The 21344-nt window shown below is 43.2% G+C and overlaps 2 protein-coding genes across 3 annotated transcripts in view; one reads left to right on the top strand and one right to left on the bottom strand.

The window, feature by feature from the left end:
* Positions 1-5867, top strand: part of ASPH (aspartate beta-hydroxylase) — a 95948-nt gene extending 90081 nt beyond the window's left edge. The window contains 1 exon segment of the mRNA XM_015855666.2: positions 1907-5867. Within this exon segment, the coding sequence (XP_015711152.2) occupies positions 1907-2057 (151 nt within the window). The 3' untranslated portion in view covers positions 2058-5867.
* Positions 5116-21344, bottom strand: part of CLVS1 (clavesin 1) — a 94147-nt gene continuing 77918 nt past the window's right edge. For both annotated transcript variants that reach the window (XM_032442739.1, XM_015855663.2), the window contains 3 exons: positions 19760-19870; positions 18478-18713; positions 5116-7073 (listed from right to left, as the gene is read on the bottom strand). In XM_032442739.1, coding sequence (XP_032298630.1) covers positions 6986-7073; positions 18478-18713; positions 19760-19870 — 435 coding nt within the window. In that variant the 3' untranslated portion in view covers positions 5116-6985. The remainder of the gene's footprint in view (positions 7074-18477; positions 18714-19759; positions 19871-21344) is intronic.

The raw sequence follows: 21344 nt of genomic DNA, 5'->3' as shown, positions 1-21344 counted from the left end.
TTGTTGAAAAACTTGATTATGCATTCATAGTAGGATGGGTTTAGGAGGTAACATTGGTTGTTACTGACTTCACTGACTGTTATATCCCTTCAGAGGAGACTCAGCGAACAATCAAACAAATGCTTCTGTCTTGCTGCGATGCAAAATAAATTTGCTTTGCTTGTACCGCTGCCTAACTTCATGATGGGCAAACCATGTAATACAGAACTGGCTACTTGTGTCTAAGTGGAGCAGGCAAGATTGTGATCTGAAGGGCAGTGACGTTGTGATGGCATTATCTCTAGTGTTCTCTGCTCATATGCTGATTTTTGCAGTATTAAGGATGCAGTTAAGCAGGCATTAAATCTCTTTTTAAAATTATGAATCTGGATCTCAAGAGGCTGGAGAAGTGGGGGAAATGAAGCTTCATGAAGTTCAACAAAGGCAAAGCCCTGCAGTCTGATAACACCTTGCAACAGTATAGGCTGGGTGGGGACTGGATAGAAAGCAGCTCTACTGAAAAGGGCTGAGTCCTAGTAGGCATGTTGAGCACATGCTCTTGTGGTAGAAGGCTAACTTCACATTGAACTGTATTAGTAAGTGCATAGGAATCAGTTTGAGGGGAGCAATTTTTCCCTCTCATCTGCACTCCAAACACAGCATCTGCAGTACTGTGTCCGGTTTGGGATGCTTCTATGCAAGAAAGTAATTGATGAGTTGAAGTGATTTCGGTGGAAGATGAACAAGAAAAAGCTGCTTAAGGGACTGGAGCATGTGACACTTAAGAAGAGGTTCAGAGAGGTGATGCCCATCACTGCAGATATTAAGAACTCCTCTAGATGAGAAACTGAGATATCTCATATGGCCCCAACACTGCATGCAACTTTGCAGTAAGTCTTGCTCTCAGCAGAGGCTTGGAGCAGATGACTTTATGAAGTTTCTTCTGGCCTAAATTGTTCTGTGATTCTGTGCTTCATAAAACAGAAAGAAATGCGGATTCATAAACCATTGATATTTCCCATCTCCATTTGCTCTTGCTGTGGCTTTTAAATCTGGCCATTTTCTTAATTTTTCAGACAATTGAGGTACTTAAAAATAAGCCAGTTTGTGTAAGTCGTGTTTCCCTTTTTGAGGGAAAGATGTACAGATCTTAGATTCCATTGTTACAACTTGGCTTTACATATAATGATGAACAGTAACCCAGAGTACATAGGTCCAATTCAGTGATTTCTGCCTTAGTGGTATTTGGCAAGCAGAAGGGGGTTGAATTACGTGGTCTCATCCCTTCAGTTCAGCGTTAACCGTTTAACGTGACTCAGAGCATGCTATGCTATATCACTGTGACCTTCCTATGAAGAAAAATCTTTAGACTCTGTGCTTTGAATGGATTTATGGTCTGAAATTATAAAGCAGGATCAGGACCTAATTGTATTGTTCTGATTTTCAGGAAAAAAAACAAACAAACAAAAACCAAGCAGATTTAAAGTAGTTTATTTTCAAGCTATATTGCTAATCATTCCATCAGTTTCCATTACTCATTGCATGTGTATCTGATTAGTAAAGAGGGAAATTACTATACCGGTATTATGCTCCTGAGTTTGATGAATGCTCCCAGCTTATTGGACTAAACTCATTAAAATTAAATAAATAACGAATATTTCAAATGTCTGAATATGTATGTGGGCACATGTGGCCATAACTAGGCAGAGGGAGAGAAAGCAATCTCTCAATAATATGAAGCTCCATTAGACTGATCTTCCTGTAGTTTATTCCAATTAAATCTCTGATACTCCAGTACATTAATATTAGGTACTGAATTCCTGACCATGCAACATATAGTGTTTAAATGGTTCTCACATGTATGAGAACATCTTCAGAGCTGATGTATAGCAGTACTGCACTAAAGCATGTTCTTTTTGTGTTGCAGAACCTGGGAAGAAGGGAAAGTTCTCATTTTTGACGACTCTTTTGAGCACGAAGTGTGGCAGGATGCTGCAAGTTATCGTCTGATATTCATTGTTGATGTGTGGCATCCTGAATTAACAGCACAACAGAGGCGAACCCTTCCTGCTATTTAAGGGATTATATCTGGAGTGAAGATCCAGAGGAGCTTTAACCTGTCAGAATATGCAAATAGAAACATGCAGGATTAATTTATACAGCATATGAAGAATGCTAGTATTGTAAGGGTTATAAGAGATAATAATGACATTTCTGCAATTACAGAGGACTTGAGTTTAAAAAAAAAAAAAAAAAAAAACAGAAAAAAAAAAGCAAAAAAAAAAAAAAGCCATGTTTGTTACATACTGATATAGCACTGATATATATTGTTTTTTTCTGGCTGCAAGTCTGAGAATACAAATCTTGTCAGTCAAGGAGCAATATAGGTCTGAATTTTCAAGCTGAGGAATGTGTTTTTACCATGCCTGTAGGATGCGTTCAAAAACAGTCATCTACCTGTCTGGCCATGTTCAGGCACAAGATTTGCAATAATACATCTGGGAAATACCTCCCAGGCTTCTTCTAGGAAGCAGCAGGTGTGGTATTTATAGACACATGCATCCATTCAACTTTGATAATCATTGTGCAGTTGTAATGTTAACTGCTTTAGGTATAAGACACGTCCCTATGTTATCAACTGTAGATAATGTGAATGGGTCGCGTGTTTTGTTGTTTTTCTACCTGAGTAACTATTTTTCTAGCATAATTATGAACAGATCTTCTTCAATCAACCACTATTTTTAAAAGTAATGTATATACAAAGTGCATCTCTAGTGATAAGCATATGCTGTACATTGTGCTGTGGCACAACAAAAGTAGTATATGAACAGATTTCATTTTGCCAACTGCGGCCTTCTGTTGCCTTCCTGGAAATGCAAACAGAAATTTGCATAATCTGCTTCTTAGGAGAGTGTTGTCCTTCTAAAAGAAAATCGTTCTCTTAGCAGGTAAACTTCAGTTTTGCTATGTGACTTTGGAAGATGTTGAACGAATATGACTTCTGTAGGCTTGTCTCTTACAGTGTTCTTCAGTTCTTAAGATTGTATGGTGAGCTGCATAAGGACAAGGTCCTTCCAGGTTTCCTGCTAGAATTCGAAGCAAACAGCTTCAGGTTATTAACTTGAATTATCTTTTGCTCCAGCATCCTACACAGCACTAGAATGGTTCTTTAGTTGACCTAATGGTGCTTTCCTTTTCTCGAAATGTATGATGGAATCCTGAAGCAGTCTTATCACAGTGTAATTTACAGCGTACTCTGTATTTGCTACCCAGAGTTTACTGTATGTTAAAAAAGCCTTATTTTTAATAGAGAAATCCTGGATGTTTAAGCAGTTGGCTGATCTTTTGGTTCCTCACTGTCTGATGGGAGATGGAAGGTGCAGAAACCTCCACTGTTAACTTCTAAGAACACTAACAAAATAAACCAGAATTTGCACAGATAATGTTTGAAATCAGTTGTTACCTATTCTCCCGCAAAGCCAGCAGGTAGTGGATAGGTATATTAAGGATGCTCGGGTCTTCTCAAGCTCATCAGGAGCAGTGGCATCACTAGTGAGGGTTGTGAGAGACAGGTACTAAGCAAGGAGACATTAGGGTTATTGAGTCTTCACAGCTTTGGCCTCCTTGTTTAAAGGACACTGAACAGTTGTTTTATTTGCTTAATGTTCCATGATTTTGTACTTCAGAGACTACATCATGGTACCTAAGTTTTGTAGCTATAAACAGCACGTGCTGCACAATCAGAATGCCGTATTTGCTAGGCAAAATATAGGCAGCAGCCTTGCATTCCCATAAACTGAATGCTTTTCAAACTTTGTGTTTTATTAAGTAATCTTGTAGTGCCATGTAACACACAACGATTAAATCATAAGCTGTTGTAACCCATTTCTGGAGGTGTGCACTTTAATTTCCTTCCTGGCTATTAAAAAATAGATAGAACACACACTGATAAACCCTCTCTGATCAAGAGTCCGTTTTAGGTAGCAGTGGTAATTAGACTTTAATGTGTTGTCTGTATCATCAATAACACAGAGTACCATCTGCTGTAAGGTGACAGTTCTCTGTGAGTAATCATGGAAACTGAGAAGGATTTGTAAGTTTCACACTTTAGAAAATATAAACATATTTTTGGAGGCTTTGCGAGAATTATGTATAAAACTGAAAAGAATGTACTTTTTATATTAAGGATTCATAGTACAATAAGAAAAGGTAGTTGCTGAGTCAGGCTGTGCTTTGTATCTCCATACGCTTATCGAGCAGTACAAATTATAAACTATTTTGCTATTCTGTAAAATAAAGGCATAGTTTGTAATGAAGTAATCGAGAACTGTTTAAACCAAAATTAGTGTCTTAGGAGTGCTTTTATTAATATTGCATTTTAGTTTGTATAGCACAGAGTGAACACTAAAGGAGTGGGAAAAACTTTGGAGCTTTATTTATAAGATATCTTACTGTCCTGATTGTTCCTTTGAAGTCACATGCTTTATATAAACAGATGGCAATGGGCAAATAGATCAAAGTTATCTACCCAGAATGTGTGTGTGCCTGAGTGGCACTGTTGATTAAACTGTGTAGTGACATACTGACCGTTTGATATCTTAAGTGCCTTGAATGTGACAAGGTTTCTTGTGAGTAGCTGCTGCAGCACTGAAGTGATTCTGCTCTCTGCCTACCTGTCAAGGAGTATCTTGATCTGAGAGCATCTCTTTCTGTTAGATTCATATATTGGATTCGATACATAAATGGTGAGTATATATATAGCAAAATGCAGAAATTAGGCAGTGAATAAGTAGTATGTTATTTTAGTTACTCTTCTTTGCCATCCAGTATGTCATGTTGAAAAAGCTTTTTACACATTGGAAATACCAATGGATGAAGTGAATGGAAATGCTTTTCAGATTGAGCTCTATTGCAGTTTAAGTGTTTCATTCCTTATCTGTGTTTACAGAGGGAAATTGCAGCACAGGGCATTTGTAAGGTAGTAAGTACATACTTGAATGAGCAGTAGTGGGCCATCACAAAGATTCAGTGGCAGTGGAGATAAGTGTATGAACAGAGAAAAATTGCAAACCAAAGTATTTCTTCACTAATGCTGCAGTGTAGTAGGCCACGTCTGCCTTGTTTTGTTTTGTTTTGTTTTTTAATGTATGTTTAATTTACATTATGCTTTAAGCAAATTTGCTGTGACCAATACAAATGTCTGAGAGTCTTCATGATCCTTGTGGGAGAGGGGGAGCTGTGTCTAGTCACAGCTTTCTGTAGCAGGTTATAATGCCATAGGGGAGAAGAATTTAAAAAAAAAAACAACCAAAGGTAAATGGGCTTGGACATTTGTTTAATGTCCCTGCAAGCCCCAGAGTGTTTCCTGCCTTTTCTGACTGCTATGTTGCTTTGCTGGGAACATTCACTGCCTTAAAGTATCTCTACTGTGGAGGCCAGGCCTTGCCCCAGAAACACGCTGCTGCAGAGGAAGCTTACTGTGAATGAGACTGTCCTGTATACATACAAGTGGGTACAACCCAGTTGTGTTACTGGGATCTGTAGTGTGTCCTTTCTGCCTTGTGCAAGCACAACAGGCTGTGAATGAAGGCAGTGTTTTGTTACTCCATTTATTAGGGATGACCATGTCCAGCTGACCTAGGCCACCACTTTCGGAGCGTTGCTTATGAATCTGGTGGATGTTCCAGAGCTGTAAGAAAAACTCTTGTGCAACCTGTGAGTTATCATCTCATTTTATACATATATGGTTTACGCGGTTATCTTTGATACGTTGGTGCCAACTACATGTTCTAGTAATTGTCAATGCATGGCAATTAAATTGAAGACAAAAAGCATGTATGGTGGTTGTAACTGTTTTAGGAAATAAAGTCACTGCTCATGCAATCTGATAACAATTTTTCTTTTATTTCTTTAATCTGATTTCCATTGCAATGAAGGGATGGGACTCTTCTTGCAGAGAAAGCAAAGAGAGATAACAAACTGATCTTTGGCATTTCAGTTTTTCTGTTTGTCCACATTTCCTTCTAGCAGAAGCTTGTACTGAATAATTAATTCTGAGTTTACCTTTCTCATTTTAACCGTTGCCTGCATCTGCAGTCAGCATTCCCTTCTGGCTACACCTTTCACTGACTGCAGGAGGGGAGGGGAGCAAATGGTTCTACAGAGCTTTTATTTGCAGTTGGGACCTAAATGAAAAATTTGAATGAACCATTAATCACTGGTGAATGTGTCCAATGGGTCTCCCTGGCACCCCCTCACACACGCGCACACACGTCTAATGGGTTCCCGAGTCACATATGGAAAAACACGTCGTTAAAATTGAATAATTGCATTCCAAATTGTCTGTATCTGCTGCCCACGCAGCTCATTCCACTTAGCTGACAGCTCTGTAAGGGTTTCAAAAGTTAGAAACCTTTTTGCTAGATACTGAAATAAGTAGCCCCCCTCCCCCCAAAAAGCAATATGGATGAGGCAATTGCGAAGTGTCATGTTGTATGGCATTATGCTGGCACTGATTTTTACTTTTTTAATACAAAGTCCTTCTGCAGATCTTAAACACACTGTGGATAATGCTGTTTCTGCCCTCTGAGCAACAATGAACAGTGCAGACTTTAAAGATGCTTTGCTTTAATACACATTAAACCTTCTATGAAACTGAGCATCCCTGCTGGAGGCTTCAGGGAAAAATTCTTCTGACACACACTGGTTTCTTTAAAAAGAGAAGGCAGTCCCAACATTTCCAATTTTTTAATGCCAGAAGTCCAAAAAGGAAAGAAAACCCAATTCTTGACATATTAACAGACTCCCACTGTGTCTTCCTTCGCATCCTGTGTCAGTAGAAAGGCTGTTCAGCATTGGCTGCATGGGCAAGTGGCTGGTGGCTCTTGTTACTTGGTCAAGAAAGATGAAAGACGTGTTCTCAAGCGAAACACGTGTGAATGAGTATCATGTGCTCGGTGGTTTCTGGGTGGGTGGGGTCTGGATGTCTGTGGTCGGTGCATGGGGCTCAGTCCAGGGCCAGCAGTGGCTGGGTGTTCTCACTTTCCCCCAGGTCCTCGTGCTTCAGCATGCCAGCTTCCACCACTGACTGGGACCTGAAAGGAGGAGAAGACATGTGCCAGTGAGGGCGGCTGCAGAAACACTCCCTGTCCTGCAGTCCCTTCATCATTTTTGCTTTTGGCCATTTTCACCTCAGAATCACGGAGGCTGGAAAAGATTGCACACAGCATTGTGAGCTCCTGAGGTACCGTGGGATCTGTTAGCGCTTCATGTCCTCCTAGACAACATTGCTCTGCTCCTGCTTTTTTTTGCACAAACAAAATAACACACACAAGTTCTCACGGGAACGAGTCTCAGCTCATGCTAGTTACAAATCTTGAGACCAGCAAGTACATAAATCACATTTTACTGATGAGGTCTAAGGGGCAGAACTTCTCTGAGTTACCCAAGATCAATGAAGAAACCAGCACTAACGTGACAACAAGAGAGCTTCTGGTGCGCCCACTCCTGCCATTTATCTCCTCATCTACACCCCTGAAGGAGAATCTTGTTCAGGGATAGACCAACTCAAATTCATTTCTGTCTTCAAGATGGGAAACACAGTTTATGCTTTGCTTCTAATGAGAAAAAACAAAACAAAACAAAACAAAAAACAACAAAAAAGAGTAAGAAAGTGGAGCATGGTGGTTTCTGGCAGTGACAAAAGCTGAATGGGTTTAACCTAATAGGAAAATTCAAGAGGATTTCATTTTCCGAGGCCTACGTGCTCCCGTGTTTGCCCACTAAGCTATGGAAGGAGGAACTGATGACTATGTGGCAGAGATTCATTATCTTCCATTTTCTCTGCTTCAGGCTGAGAATTGCCTCCCAGTTTGTAGTCAGCAATGAGTTTTAGAGCAAAATCACTCTCTGGATCGGGAACTTTTCCAAAGGCAGCAGGAGTGAGCATTTGCTTGTGGCATAATATCACTTTAAAGAGCCAGTTTTGTCATGGATAGCTTTTAGAATTAGGGATAACTTATTACTTTCGGGATATGCCTGTAGTTCCTGTTTGATCATTATGATAACCTCAGTTTAAGCATCAGCTATTTTATGAGATTAGAGATCACTTCTCTTTTGATAAGCATCATTAATAAATTGCGTCCTGTCGTACTGCAGCACTTGATCACCAATGACTACTGTGACTGTGAATAACTTGCATAATTATTTTTCTTATGCCCGAAGCTTTTATGAAAGCATAATCATTTCTTTTTCTTTTCTTTTTCTTTTTTTTTTCTTTTTCTTTTTCTTTTCTTTTTAAAGTCTCCAAGAGAAAAGATGATTTGCAATAGGCCATAGTTACATAAAGCATTTCAATCTGACCAGGAATTGCATTTTGCTATGGAGACCATGACAAATACTTTTTGAAAACAGGCTCACTGTATGTATCTAGCACACATTTAGTCTGAGGAAAGCAGCACTGCTCTATGTATGTGCAAGTTTTCACGATATTAGTATCTTTGTATGTTGGCTCTAGTATTAAAGTTAGTACACAAGCTAGGTTTCTGTTTCGAAAGCAAAGCTGATCACTTTAAGTGCATTGCTATTTTTTTCCTTCTCTGATGCACTATCCTATAATAAAGAAATTCATAGAAACAAATCCTCCACGTCCTTGTCTATTACTGAACCCTGCAAATGAAAGTTCCCTGTGATCCTTACACTTGCAGGCTAAGGAACCCTCCTAGCTTGTGACCGTTGTGTGTCCTCAGCCACACTGGGGCTGCCTGGCTGGAGTCTGGCATTGCACAAGGTCCCCTAGTTTGTATCTTTCATGCCAGTAGATGGTACATCTTTTACACTTGGAGCTGAGATGGTGTTAAAGCTTACAAGCTATCTGCTTTGAACTAGTTGATGCCTACACCCAGATCAGGTTGCTCAGAGCCCTGCCCAGCCTGACCTTGGATATCTCCAGGGATGAGGCATCTACCACCTCTCTGGGCAACCTGTTCCAGTGCTTCACTACTCCTATTGTGGAAAACTTGCATCTAGTCTAAATCTCTACTCTCTTCTGATGAATTTTTATCTGTTGACATCAGAATCACAGAATCACAGAATCACAGAATCAGGTACATCAGTTTTCATTATTTCTCTTGCAATGTTTGCTATGTATCATAGCCACAGCTGTCACAAACTGTGTTACCTTCAGCACTCACATGCCACAGCTTTGGCCCTATAAATGAAATATCTGAATTCAAAACCTTCTGGCTTTCCTCTGTTCCCAACCAAATCTTCCAAACAACTAGTCCAGAAGATGTTTCAGTCTGGAGGATTTGGCTGAGTTAAAATCTAATACAACTAGGCAACTGCTTGTATCATACAGATGAGGTCCATGGGCTGGCAGAGACTCTGCTCTGCCCATCTTTAACACAATACAAGCAGGGGACCTGTCTCCTGTAAAAATACAAGATCACCGTGGGCTGGAAGCCACGTCTGAAGGAATGAACAGATGAGTCAATGCCCATAAACTTTCCCAGCCTAGTTTCCCAGTCTAGTTAGCCTTGCTTGGCAGAGCAAAATGAAAATGGAAAAAGAAATGAATTCTCAGTCTCACTTCTGAGACATAAGTATCATTTGAGTGTGCTCCATTTAATGCGTCAATCAAAGCCTTCATGGTGTTTTTACTGTTCAGCAAGAATATTTGGAATACTGGAAAATCAACACTATCCAGCTGTTTCTCCAGCAGGCCAACCATATATTTCAAATGACAGCGCTGCATGTTGGTATGTACATCCATATCTTTGAGAGCAGATGGCTTTGTGTGTGTGTGGTCATTTTAATGCTACTCCCTCAAATTCAGTCAAAATAAAACCTTAATAAAACTTGAATGCAGGCTTTCGAGATTCATTGATTTCAGACAGCTCTTGTCAGAATACAGATGAAGTGAATCACTTCATAGGGACTGTTGTCTGCTGGGTATCTCTTTTGTTTCCCATAAGAAATAAAACACTGAACCCCTGCTCTGAGCTAATAATAATTGCCAGCACATTGGGACATGATTGCTTTTAAAGGCAACCCTCAGTTCTCTGATCCTTCATTTTGTGCCTTCCATCACAGCAAGGTGGATGTGCCGCAGCCCACGGGAGCAAGGACACCCTCCATGTGTTCTGTGCTTCCTTTGGAGGCTTTTATGGAGAGGGAGGGAGGGTGGCTATTTTTTCCCCAAGTGCAGGAAGCTTCCAGCTCTCAGTGTGACATGCTGCAGCCGATCAATCAGATCCCATTGTGTGACTCTATTCATCTACCTCTCACCTCCCATCTGCTCATTTCCCACTAATTCCCTTTCCATTTCAGCAGCACCTCAGGGCTGTTCATCTCCCAATTATTCATTCTCTTTACGGAACATGAGAAGCAGAGAAAACACTTTTTTTTTAAAAATCACACCTTTGGGTTTTTATATTGAAAACCTGAAGGGTCTGAAGGGCACTTCTTTCTGCCTTCCTCCCTCCTTTTGGTGCAGGTCCCAGCACCCCCAGAGCATGCTCTGCAACACACCCCAGGGACTTGTCTTCATTAGGGGGGAAAATTATTTTTTCTTGCTGTTATGGAAACAATTCAGATGTTTTGACATGAAGTAAGAGTGATAGAAAGTCGTTTTCTGGCTGGTGGGGCAGAGCTGAGCTGGCTCAAAGCAATCTGCCAACACAATGGGTCAAGGGGCAAATCAGCACAGATCTCCTGTCCTAATCCTGCTCTCATAGAAACATAGTCATTAAGGTTGGAAAAGACCTCTAAGATCATCTAGTTCAACTGTCAACCCATCCCCACCAAGTCCACTAACCCACATCCCTCAGTGCCAAATCTATACCATCCTTGAACGCTTCCAGGGACAGAGTCTCCACCACTTTCCTGGTCAGCCTGTTCCAGTACTTGAAGATTTTTTTCCTAATATCCAACCTGGTGCAACTTAAGGCCACTACCAGTCATCCTACCTTCCAGTCCCATGTCACACAGCAAAAGACCAAATAAAGACACTAGGACAGCAGCTGTCAGCACCTATCTACTGCAGATTCAGCAAAAGCTGCTAAAAATATGCAGAATACGATATCCAAACAAATGAAATTCATGCCAAATAACTAAGAAAATATAGGAATATTACACACACCCTGCTCCATCACCATTTATGCTTTCCCTGCTGATCCTCATCCTTCATACTTCCTAACCCAGCAGGTTCCATTCCCTTGGCTCAAACACCTCAGTCCTTTACACCCTCATCCCTCAGTCTACCTTTTGCTACCATCCTGGTGTCCCCTACTCCCACTATTCCAATGACCCCAGTTCCCAGCACCCCAATCAAGTTTGCTACCAAACCACAGTCCTTTCATTTCCATGTGCCAACACCAGGGGTGTTCAGCTATGACCCTATGAGCAGCTCCCAGATCCTACATCACCAGTTCTGTGTCCCTGCAAAATGACAGCAGCCTTGCTGAGGCACTTTTAGACTGGAAACTCAAGCAGCTCTACAAGAGGAAAACCCAGAAGGTGGGAGCAGCAGACACTCAGCTGCATGTATGGGGACGATGCAACCTCTTATTGTGACCCTGCCCCAGTAGCACACACTATGCTGACCCAGAGGACCCCTTCCTCACCCAGTGCTCATGGCAGACACTGCCAAGCTGATAAGTGGTGATTTATTATGCTTTCTTCTAGATGTTTGGTGTGATACGTTTCCTGCCTATTATTCAAGCCCTCCTCTGAAAACAGCCTTTGTTAATTCCTTCCTGAGCTTTTCCGGGGAGTTCATCTGCACAGCACTTGTGTGCCTCTTAACTAATTCATTTGCTATTCTAGCGCTGCTTTGAGGATATATAAATATATTTTTAATTTCCATTTTGTGTGTGAAGGACAGAAGTGAGTGAGATGAGGGTCCATGTGTGCCCTTTTCCCAGTACTGGGGTTCTGATTTTGCAGGGTACCCAGCATTACACAGCATTTCTTGTAACCAAAGCACACCTCCCACTGATGGCAGCTGCAGGTGAGCACTGAGTACTTCTGGAAATTAGACCCAGAGTCTGTATTTTGGAAGACTGGGAAGCAGCAGCATGCAATCTCACCATCTGTGTGAGGTCTGATCCAAACCCGCTTCTCCAGGGCTGTGCCAAAGGACTGCTCCTGGTCCCGTTGGCCTCCCCATAAGCAACACCATTCCCTTGCCTGCTAGGAGTGCTTCCTGGCCCAGCTGCCTCCAGCCCTTTCCATCTGCCTTGCGAATCACCACAGTCGCTGCAGTTCCCAGCTAGGCTCACTGCTGAGTCTTCTTCTGCCTGCAGCAGGGAGTATGCAGACTGTGAACAGAGTGCAGTCTGCCTACTCCCAGCTCCAGATCCTGCTGCAGCCTGGCCTAGAGTGGGGCAAGCTGAGATCACAAGTAAAGGGTCTAATTACAAAAGTTCTTTGCAAACCATGGCCTGGACAGGAGCTGCACACTGTGGGCTCTGAACCATGAACCAGAGCTGAACAGGTTTATTTGTTCTCAGAGGCCAGGCTAAAGAGTAAGGCAATCCTTGGGGTCATTAAATGCCAAAATTAAATATGTTTCTACAGAGCACGTGTGAATTGCCTTTTCAAAGGCTTGTAACTCAGCCAGATGTAGATGGATTTCCACAAGGCAGCAAAAGACATAAGCAGTGTAAAACCATTTGTTTTATTAAGTGTCATGTCTCTAATCTAAACTACTAAACTTCAGGCAAATTTATAGCTAGCTGAAGAAATAATTTACAATGCAATATTTTAGGCAGCCTGAATGGCATCAGTTCTGCAGTTCCCACCTCCAGTCTGTGTTTGTGAGCCCTTGCACTGAACACTAGCAACTGAGGGGTGCAAATAGATGGAAACCATGCTGCAGATACCCCTGGGGAGCAGCTGGCTGCCTGTCCTGTTCCAGGGAACCCCAGGGACAGGGGTCACATCCATGTGCCTGTCCACCTCCCATGGAACGTGCTTAATAAACCAGTGAGTATAAATCTCATGCCGTAAGTCTTCCATATTGAGAAATAGAGCAAAAAATCTCTTATGGAGTACTAACCTTTTCTCCCAACAAATGTGGAACAGTGTGTCTCAGCTACAAGCAGAGCACCCAAGTGCCATCCATGGGCAGTGAGAAGCTTTCACACATTTTTATATGGATTTTTATTTGCTGGTATTTTACTGCTCCTGCAGTAAATTGGCGCTGACTGTGAACCAGCATAAAGCATGACCCATAAAAGCAGAAACATATGGTGAAGGCACATTAAGGTCACACCAAGGATAACAGCTAGAAAGGTCTGCCTTGCACAGCCCAGCTGGGCATATGGAGGAACTCGTCTGAATAAATAAAACCCAGCCCCTTTTGGGTCTGAAAACGTTCCACTTGACATTGGTGTGTACCTGTGGTGGAACCTCTCTATCTGGGGGCAGGATCCTGTTTATGAGAATGAACCATGTGTTTCAGCAAAAGTTTTGTTTGAAAATCAGTCCGTTTGATAACCCCACACCAGGCAGCAATAAAAGCTAAGCTTAATCTGTACTTTAAAATCCTTTCATTCTAATATACGACATAAATCTCTATGTATTATTATTTCAACAATAGGTGGTAATGCAACCCAAGTAATTTTCAGCTCTGTTTCCAAAGTGCCTCATATGGGGGTTTTGATGAACCACAGGACATGTCATTGCATCTTTAGGTGCTCAACACTACAGCTGGAAAAGTTAACAGTGTCTCGATGCATGAAATATGTTCACACATTTGGTTTAAAACTCAAAAAGTTTTACCTTAATTCTGGATTTCCTGAGTCTCTAACATGCTTTACTTGTGAAAATAGTAGGAAACTATTCAAGAATCGAGTTTCTTAGCATCATCTCCAGTCACTAAATTGCATCTCCAATGGCACATGTGTTCACCATGGTTAGGTGCCCAAATAGATACTGGCTTGCTATTCCCACTCAGCTGGCCAAGACGAAATGCCCTGTTGGCACAGTGATAGGTTGCGAGCAGTCTCTAAGTCCCTAACTGCTGAGCTCAGCCACACTCTATAACTATCCATTAGTCTGCACACCCAGATAAAGCCTCCAGCTGTTCCCAAAAACAACAGCTCATCAACAAAAGCCAGCATGCACACTACAGACAAATGCTTTGCTTTTGTGTGAGCTCCCCGTTGGCTGTACCAGCTCAAGGCTGGCCATCAGGTCTCGCAGGAGGTTTGGCCGCAGCTGAAAGGGAGGTGATTTCCTTCCCCGTGCTCTGAATTTTCACACCATTTGCATTGCTCTCAAATCTCATGGCTCACAAGTGACAGGTGCCCCGCATGGATGCAGAAGTGATGGTCCAAGACAGGGGAAGGGTCTTTTGCCATTGCACCTCAAACAGTTGTAAAAGGGATATGGCTGAGCTCTCAGATTTAACTGATTTTGCTACTACTCTATTAATGCCAGTTTCTGCATTTATTACCTTACTCATTTCAAACTTTTCTGAGCTGGATTTTAATGAACAGGTATATTCTGGATGGATTTTATTATTGTTGTGTGTTTTTTTTTCTTCTCTCTCCCTGGCCATTAAGACTCATTATCTGGAGTCATCAGCTGTTTTCCTTTGTTTCCCATCTGTTCATGCAGTACTTGGATTCTGGGATTCTTCCCAGGGTGTGAGATAATTTCTGCAGATGGGAGTGCAATTTCCACTGTTTTGAATTTTCCCCAATGGGGTTTCATGTGGCCACTGGTAAAAAAAAAAGATAACTGTGATGGTTTTGATTAAAGGTTTTCCTTATGACAGAAACTTGCCAAATCTCACCATTTTTAAGATCATGCAGCTAGCTGGAGTCGGCGGCATTTGCCTTCAAGAAGGATTTTCAATGCGTTCCCTATCTACAATGACCTGTTCTCCAAAGTAAGGAAGGACTCTTTTTTGAAAACAAATCTTGTATGATTTCACATCGCAGGGAGAAAACACACTTGTCTGCGGCTGGTGAGAAAATAACAACTGCATGTCATTGCTGTTAACAGAAGCAGAAACTGGAAACTAATGAGACTTCGAGAGGCAAGTCTAGTCTTGTGTGACCTCTGGCAACCACCTCACATCAGACCTTTAACTTGTGCATCAGGGAGGTTGTCATATCCAAAACTCACAGCTTCAGTACCTCACTCCTCTGAAGTCAAGCAAACCTCCTCCTCCAATTTCTAGCCAAAGTACACTTCTGTCAGCTTATTCCCACTTGACCTCCTGTTAAAGTCATACTTCTCCTTGAATAGCTGTTCTCTCTCCTTGGTTTTCATTCCCTCCAGTGATTCCATTTCAACTTTTGTTCTGGTAAGACAAACACGTCATGTTTTTTTATAGTATCTCGCCATAAAAACATGCTCTCCACTCTACTAACCTTCCTCACACCTCTCAGGTGAAATTGTTTCCATTTATGTTCATCTGCCTTGGTGACCGAAACAAAAGCAGAGCTGCCAGTCCCAAAGCCAGAGCACGAGCATATACCTGTTCTAATCCTATTTTCCTCTTACTGACTCTTAGTGCCACATGCTTTTTCACATGTTACCCTGCCCATAGCAGGTGGGTTGGAACTAGATTATTTTTAAGGTTTCTTCTAACCTAAGCCTTTCCATGATTTTACGATTCTCCTCATCTGTAGGTTGACAAACTTACTTCAGTTTTTAGGTGACAAATTCAGGTCACTTACATCTTAAATTGTCCCCTTCTGGATTCATTTTCTAAAATAAATGAAGTGGGTACTAAGTATCACAATTAGTTAATTCTCTGCTTCCATTTCCTTGTATTCTTCTTCCAGTAATTCCTATCTTGATTTTTCAGCATCTCTGACACTAAAATTGTTACACACTGTAATTGAAGAGTGTTGTGCTCTGGGCTGTGGAGCAGGGTGAGCATCTCTCCAGGTGCAGAACCCCCTTGGCAGTCTCTCAGAGAGGGATCTTTCCCCAATTCTGCCAGGTTTCACAGTTAATTAGCAATTTTCTGGTTTGAAATTGCTGTTATTTGAACTAAACTTCAAAGAGGCATTTCTCTGTGGTCACAGTGCAAAACTCTAAGCTATGCTGGTAGTAGTGGGGCCCTGAGACTATGAATGCTTTAACACAGCAATGGCTCAGGAACATCTCTATCTCAGATGTGTTTGTATCACCTTCCAGCACAAGACTCCAGACACAGTAGATGCTACCAGATGGGACAGGTGGTGCCACTCAGCACCTCACTCCTCAGCAGAACCCAGTTTTCTTCATTGTTAACTGCTGGGCTCCTGAACATGTTCCTCAGATGGAAACCTAACATTTCAGCATAGAAACACTTGCAGAATTGCCACCTTTACCCAAGAGTTTAAAGACTTCTGTGGTGCACGTGGAGGACAGATTTTTAATGGAAGTGCAATATTTCTTTTGTAAGGGAAAAAGTGATAGCACAATTGTGAGAGAATATTAATGCTAGGAAATCATTTATGCCTTGTTTAAGCCTCCCAGAATTCCCAGACATGGCCTGTGACTCTCATAGAATCACATAACAATAAAATATCCAGAGTTGGAAGAGACCCACAGGATCACCAAGTCCATCTCCTGTCTCCACACAGGACCACCTAAAATCCAGACCATATGACTGTCCAATGCTCTTTGAACTTCAGCAGGATTGAAGCCGTGACCTCTGCCATGGGGAACCTGTTCCAGTGCACAACCACCCTCTTTGTGAAGAAACTTCTAATATCCAGCGTTAGCCTCCTCTCTCATTGCATTAGACCTATGCAATACTAGGTGGGAGGGAGGGATATTTATAGAAAGGCAATGTTGAAGTCTGCAGACCTGTTACCAGGCCTTTGATATAAATCCGACCTAATATCTAGTCACACAATTTTGCTTTTTAAGTGTGAGTTTTTACTTTCAGTTAGGCTAAAAAGTAATTCCAGGGGAGGAAAAATCAAAGCAAATACTCATAAGAGGATATCTGGAGAAGAAGTGAACTTTTCACCTCTAACAGTTAGAAATGACCATGGGGTAGAAGATCAGATGGTTCACTTACCCGTTGAGTAACAAAATTAGGCTAAAAGTTAGATCTAGTCTGCCCAAAGGCAACATGACAAATTAGATTCATCCACTTGCCATGTTTGTATTAATGCACTTTTGTATTAGTGAACAGATTATAAGGGAAGACTTTGCCCTGAGGCAGAGTTTTCTGGCACTGAACTCATTTTCAAGCTGAGGATCCCCCCAGGGGCACCATGAGACCCTCACTTCTTTGCAGCCTAGGATGTGATACTCAGCAAAGATTTGTCTCTATTCTGCAAACAGCTCTTAACACTTCAGAGCTTTTCTTTTTGTGAGAATATATATACTTTAAAACCACATTATATATTTTAATAGTAAGCATCTTTCTAAATTTATCTCCTGACCTTGCAGACAGCCACCTCTCCTTGTGCCATGGCTGCAGTCCTGCAAAGAGTTGTACCCTGCCCCTGTGAGCACTGGAACCCACAGCACTCTACGTCTGTTGCAAGTGTGAGTGCTTTCCATACAAGGCTTTGCATTGCAGCATTTCTTTTTCCTCTGACAATGAAAGACTTTTAAAATTAATTGCATGACATTCTGGCTTGTCTGTGTTGTCAGCTTTGATTTTGCTGTGACAACATGATGGCCGCTGCCTGTCACATGGAGTGACGCCCCGTGTGTGAGCGCTGTGCTCATCAAGTGGCAGCAGCGAGTTAAAGCCTGGCTGCGATCTGCACTGAAAGCAGTTCTGTGGAGTGCAGGGAGAGAGAGATGAGCCGCACGTTGCCCTGATGCAAAGAGCCAACTGCTCACTGCTCCATGGCTTTCTGGGGGCAGCTGGTGGCGACCTGCTGTGATGTTCCCTAATCTACAAGTCCCAGTGACCTGTATTGTGCATCAGCCTTTCTCACCCCTTCCTCCAATTAGTGCAAATTGCCGAGGGGTGGTATTTTTGAGAGCTGCCATTTTAAGCATGCCCAACCACCAGAGCAGGGCTGCTGGAAGAGCGGTGTTCCGGAGATGCTGGGGCTGGAAAGGAAGGTGAGAGCAGGAACAGGAGCAGGAGCATGAATTGAGGCCAGCTCTCCTTTAGAGGGCAGTGGTGCTCACTGTACGGGAGCTGCGCTGCGAAGGAGGTAAAACGCTATCAACTGGGGTCAGAGGGCACGAAAGGAACAGCAACACCTAGAAAACAGTACCGCAGTGATGCTGCTGGGCGTGCTGTGCCATATAGAAGAGCATTTCACACCCATACTCTCTGTGCACTGCTCTGTGCAGGGGCTCATTAATTTCCACTTGCTTTTGTTCCCAGTAATCAGCATTCAGACAAGTAATTATGGTTCCACGGAGAGCCTTGCTTTCTCCTGATCACAGCCCAGGGTGAACCACTCCTGACCATCAATGTTTGCCAGCTCTGCCACAGCCCCTCTCCCAGCCCTCCCTGCCTGGCCTACCCCCAGTGAGACCAATAGAGGCAATTCCCAATGCATCACCAACCTTTTCATGGGTTTGGGAGAGTCCTCCTGCTCCAGGCTGGAGGATGCGTGCTTCACATGCATGGCGTTGTATGAGGTGTGGGTGTACTCATTCTCATCACTGTAGTCGGGACCAAGCAACGTTCGAGCCCACGTCCCCATGTCGTACGGGGGAAGAGTCCCCCCAAACTCAGAGGGCAGGCATTCCGGGTGTATTAGCTGGTGAAGGCTGTTCAGGTTGTTGCCGTGAAGAAAGATCTTTAAAAAAAAGATAAAGGTCAAAGTTAGCATTGCTTTCTTGCTTCATTAAGTACAATAATAGCAGCACTAATGAAGTGTGGGGTGCCATCAGTTCCCACTGCAGTTTCAATTGGAGTTTCTGAAGCACCCCATGCTGATTGGGGTGGGTGGGAAGGCAGGGATAAGCTTTTGTGTGTGGGGCTAGAGTTATTTTGATGCCATCTGCACTTCAGAAAAGCCAAATTCACTTACTTTTGGCACATGACACTGTCAGTTTCTTAAGGAGCATATTGGAAAAAGTGAAGAGCAGGTCGGAAATGACTGACTGCTGCCACTGAAAGAGGCTACAGCAGGGAGCTAGTGGAGCTAACTGACAAAATGTGAGGAACAGGCCTTCAGCTTTAGGGAGGATCTCCCATCCCTGAACACAAGGACTGGTACTTCCAGTCTTATGCATCTCTCTGTGCAGCCATTTTGTGCAGCTTCAGCTACATCAGACTCGCTAATGCCACTGTGCATTCCAAGTGACAACACCTATATCCCACCTGTCAAGCAAACCCCAGTAAGGTATGGGGCCTTCTGAGAGACCATCCAATGATGTCTTTAAGTGCTTAGGTGGACAAATAGCTGAGGTGACTGCAGGACAGTATGTTACTTTGGTTTGGGTGGTGTGAGCAAACAGGCTTCAGGCACTGACATCCTGTGTGGAAATAAATGAGTTAGCCCCATGTTAAAAATGTTTAAGTTTATTCCCACAAAGGAGTTGAGCTGAAGTTTCCTTCTGCAGATGGCTTCAGCCAGACCTGGTAATCCCTCCACGTCACCACTTCTTTCTATCCCTGAGCACAGCCCATTAAAAATGATCTATACTTGTAATGGTAACTCACTGGTCCCTGGTTGAGTTATTGTTTCAGCCCAGACTATTGCAAAGTGTATGTTTTAATAACAGCCACAGTTCTCTGTGGCCCTAAGAGAAATGCAGAGAGATGGAAGCAAAGAAAGCAGGGGGCTGTTCTGCTATTTCTGATCTCCAGTTCCCACCTCCCCCATCCCCTTGTGATTACCCTTTTCCTTGTCTTGTCTTTGAGGAATGGTTTGATTAGCGTGTACAGGGCATGGATGTACCAGGGCTGGTTGACAAAATGAACTCCTCCAAAACGGGCAGGAAAGCTGTCCTACAGAAAGAAAGAAATTGAAGACAGTTAATAAATGCAGTGCTTTAGCCAGGCAGTCAATAGGGTGAAAGCCAGAGAAGGAAGACTGTGTCTTTCTGTCTGGAATAGCAGCTGAGCTCTGGGCTTTCTGGAAAGCAGTGGAAGGAGGTGGGAAGAGGGAAAAACCCAGAAACGTTTCATCAGTTTCTTCCCTTAGCAGACCATCCCTTCTCCCCTCCACCTCAATTGCTGATCATGTAAGAAGTGGGCTACACCAGACAGTTTCCCCAGATGCTTTCAACCCTATCAAGGCACCTGACTGCTGGGCTGGGAAGGACGCAGGGCTGAGCACATCTCCCTCGAGGGGCAGCATTCTCGTTTCTCATTGTGCAGTGCATGGCGAGGCCCCAGTTCCCACGCACTCTGCTGCACACCACTCACCTTTTCACCCTTCTGCCTCCCTGCCTCCCTCCTGCTAAAATCATCATTACAATGGCTGACCTTTCAGGGTGAGCGAGCAGCGTATTCTGGGGAGGAGGATGGGTGGGAAAAGCTGATAAGTGAAGGTGTAGTGCGAGCACACCATGACGGCTCCATGGAAACTGGCCGAGCCAAGCGCGGGCAGTGAGGCTCTGCACAAACAGCCTCCACATTAACATGCAGGTAGCGTCCTAGGGGGAGGTGTGAGCAGCAGCAGCCCACCCGCTCGGGCAGCCTGGCACGCTTAATAGGAGAGGAGGTTGCTGGTGCGCCTTGAAAGGTTACCGTGTATTGTGACGGGCATTTTGTACTGCTGCTCTCCTCTAACAAATGTCAGGCAATAAGTAAAGACCCCAGGGTCTTTGGCTTTCATTAATAGCGGGATGACTGCTGCTCCTGCATGCAAGCATACTTCCAAAGCATCTCTGCATGGCAAAGGGAGATCCCGATGGAGCCTTCCCCATCTTTCTGCACCCTGCAGCTCAGCGAATACAGCCACGCTACAGCTTTCAGACTCAGGCAGGTTCATTCCCTGCAGTTATCATGGGGTATCCTAGGGCTTTTTCTCAGCTTTCTCTGGAGCATCACAGTCAGAGCACAGCTGGTGAGGGCATGGGGAGGATTTGTGAGATGATACTGAAAATCCCCTTATACACCTGCTCAGTGTAGTTTCCGCATGGCTTCAAGGTCAAATTATTCCACAGATTTAGCACTATGTAGGCACCCCAGATTCTCCTGCCTCCACCCTTGCCCTGGGTGGATATGAAGGACTGTTTATACTCTTCAGGCAGGGGCTGTGGGTTGCCCTAGCAGTCATACAAAATATGCCCATTTAATGTGCATGAGGGGCTGAAGTCATTAAGTGATACTCTTGTCTTTAGCATTACAGCAGTATAAGCCTCTTAAACCTCAAAAATGTCAGTTTAGCTGAAATAATTACAAATCTCAGTATGAAATCCATGTGCCAGTGGGTAGCCAGATCCACAGGCAGGAGCCCTTCCAAGGAGGACAGATG

Source organism: Coturnix japonica, chromosome 2 (genome assembly GCF_001577835.2).
Source record: "Coturnix japonica isolate 7356 chromosome 2, Coturnix japonica 2.1, whole genome shotgun sequence".
In the NCBI taxonomy this organism is placed as follows: Eukaryota; Metazoa; Chordata; class Aves; order Galliformes; family Phasianidae; genus Coturnix; species Coturnix japonica.
This window is presented reverse-complemented; position numbering and strand designations above follow the sequence as displayed.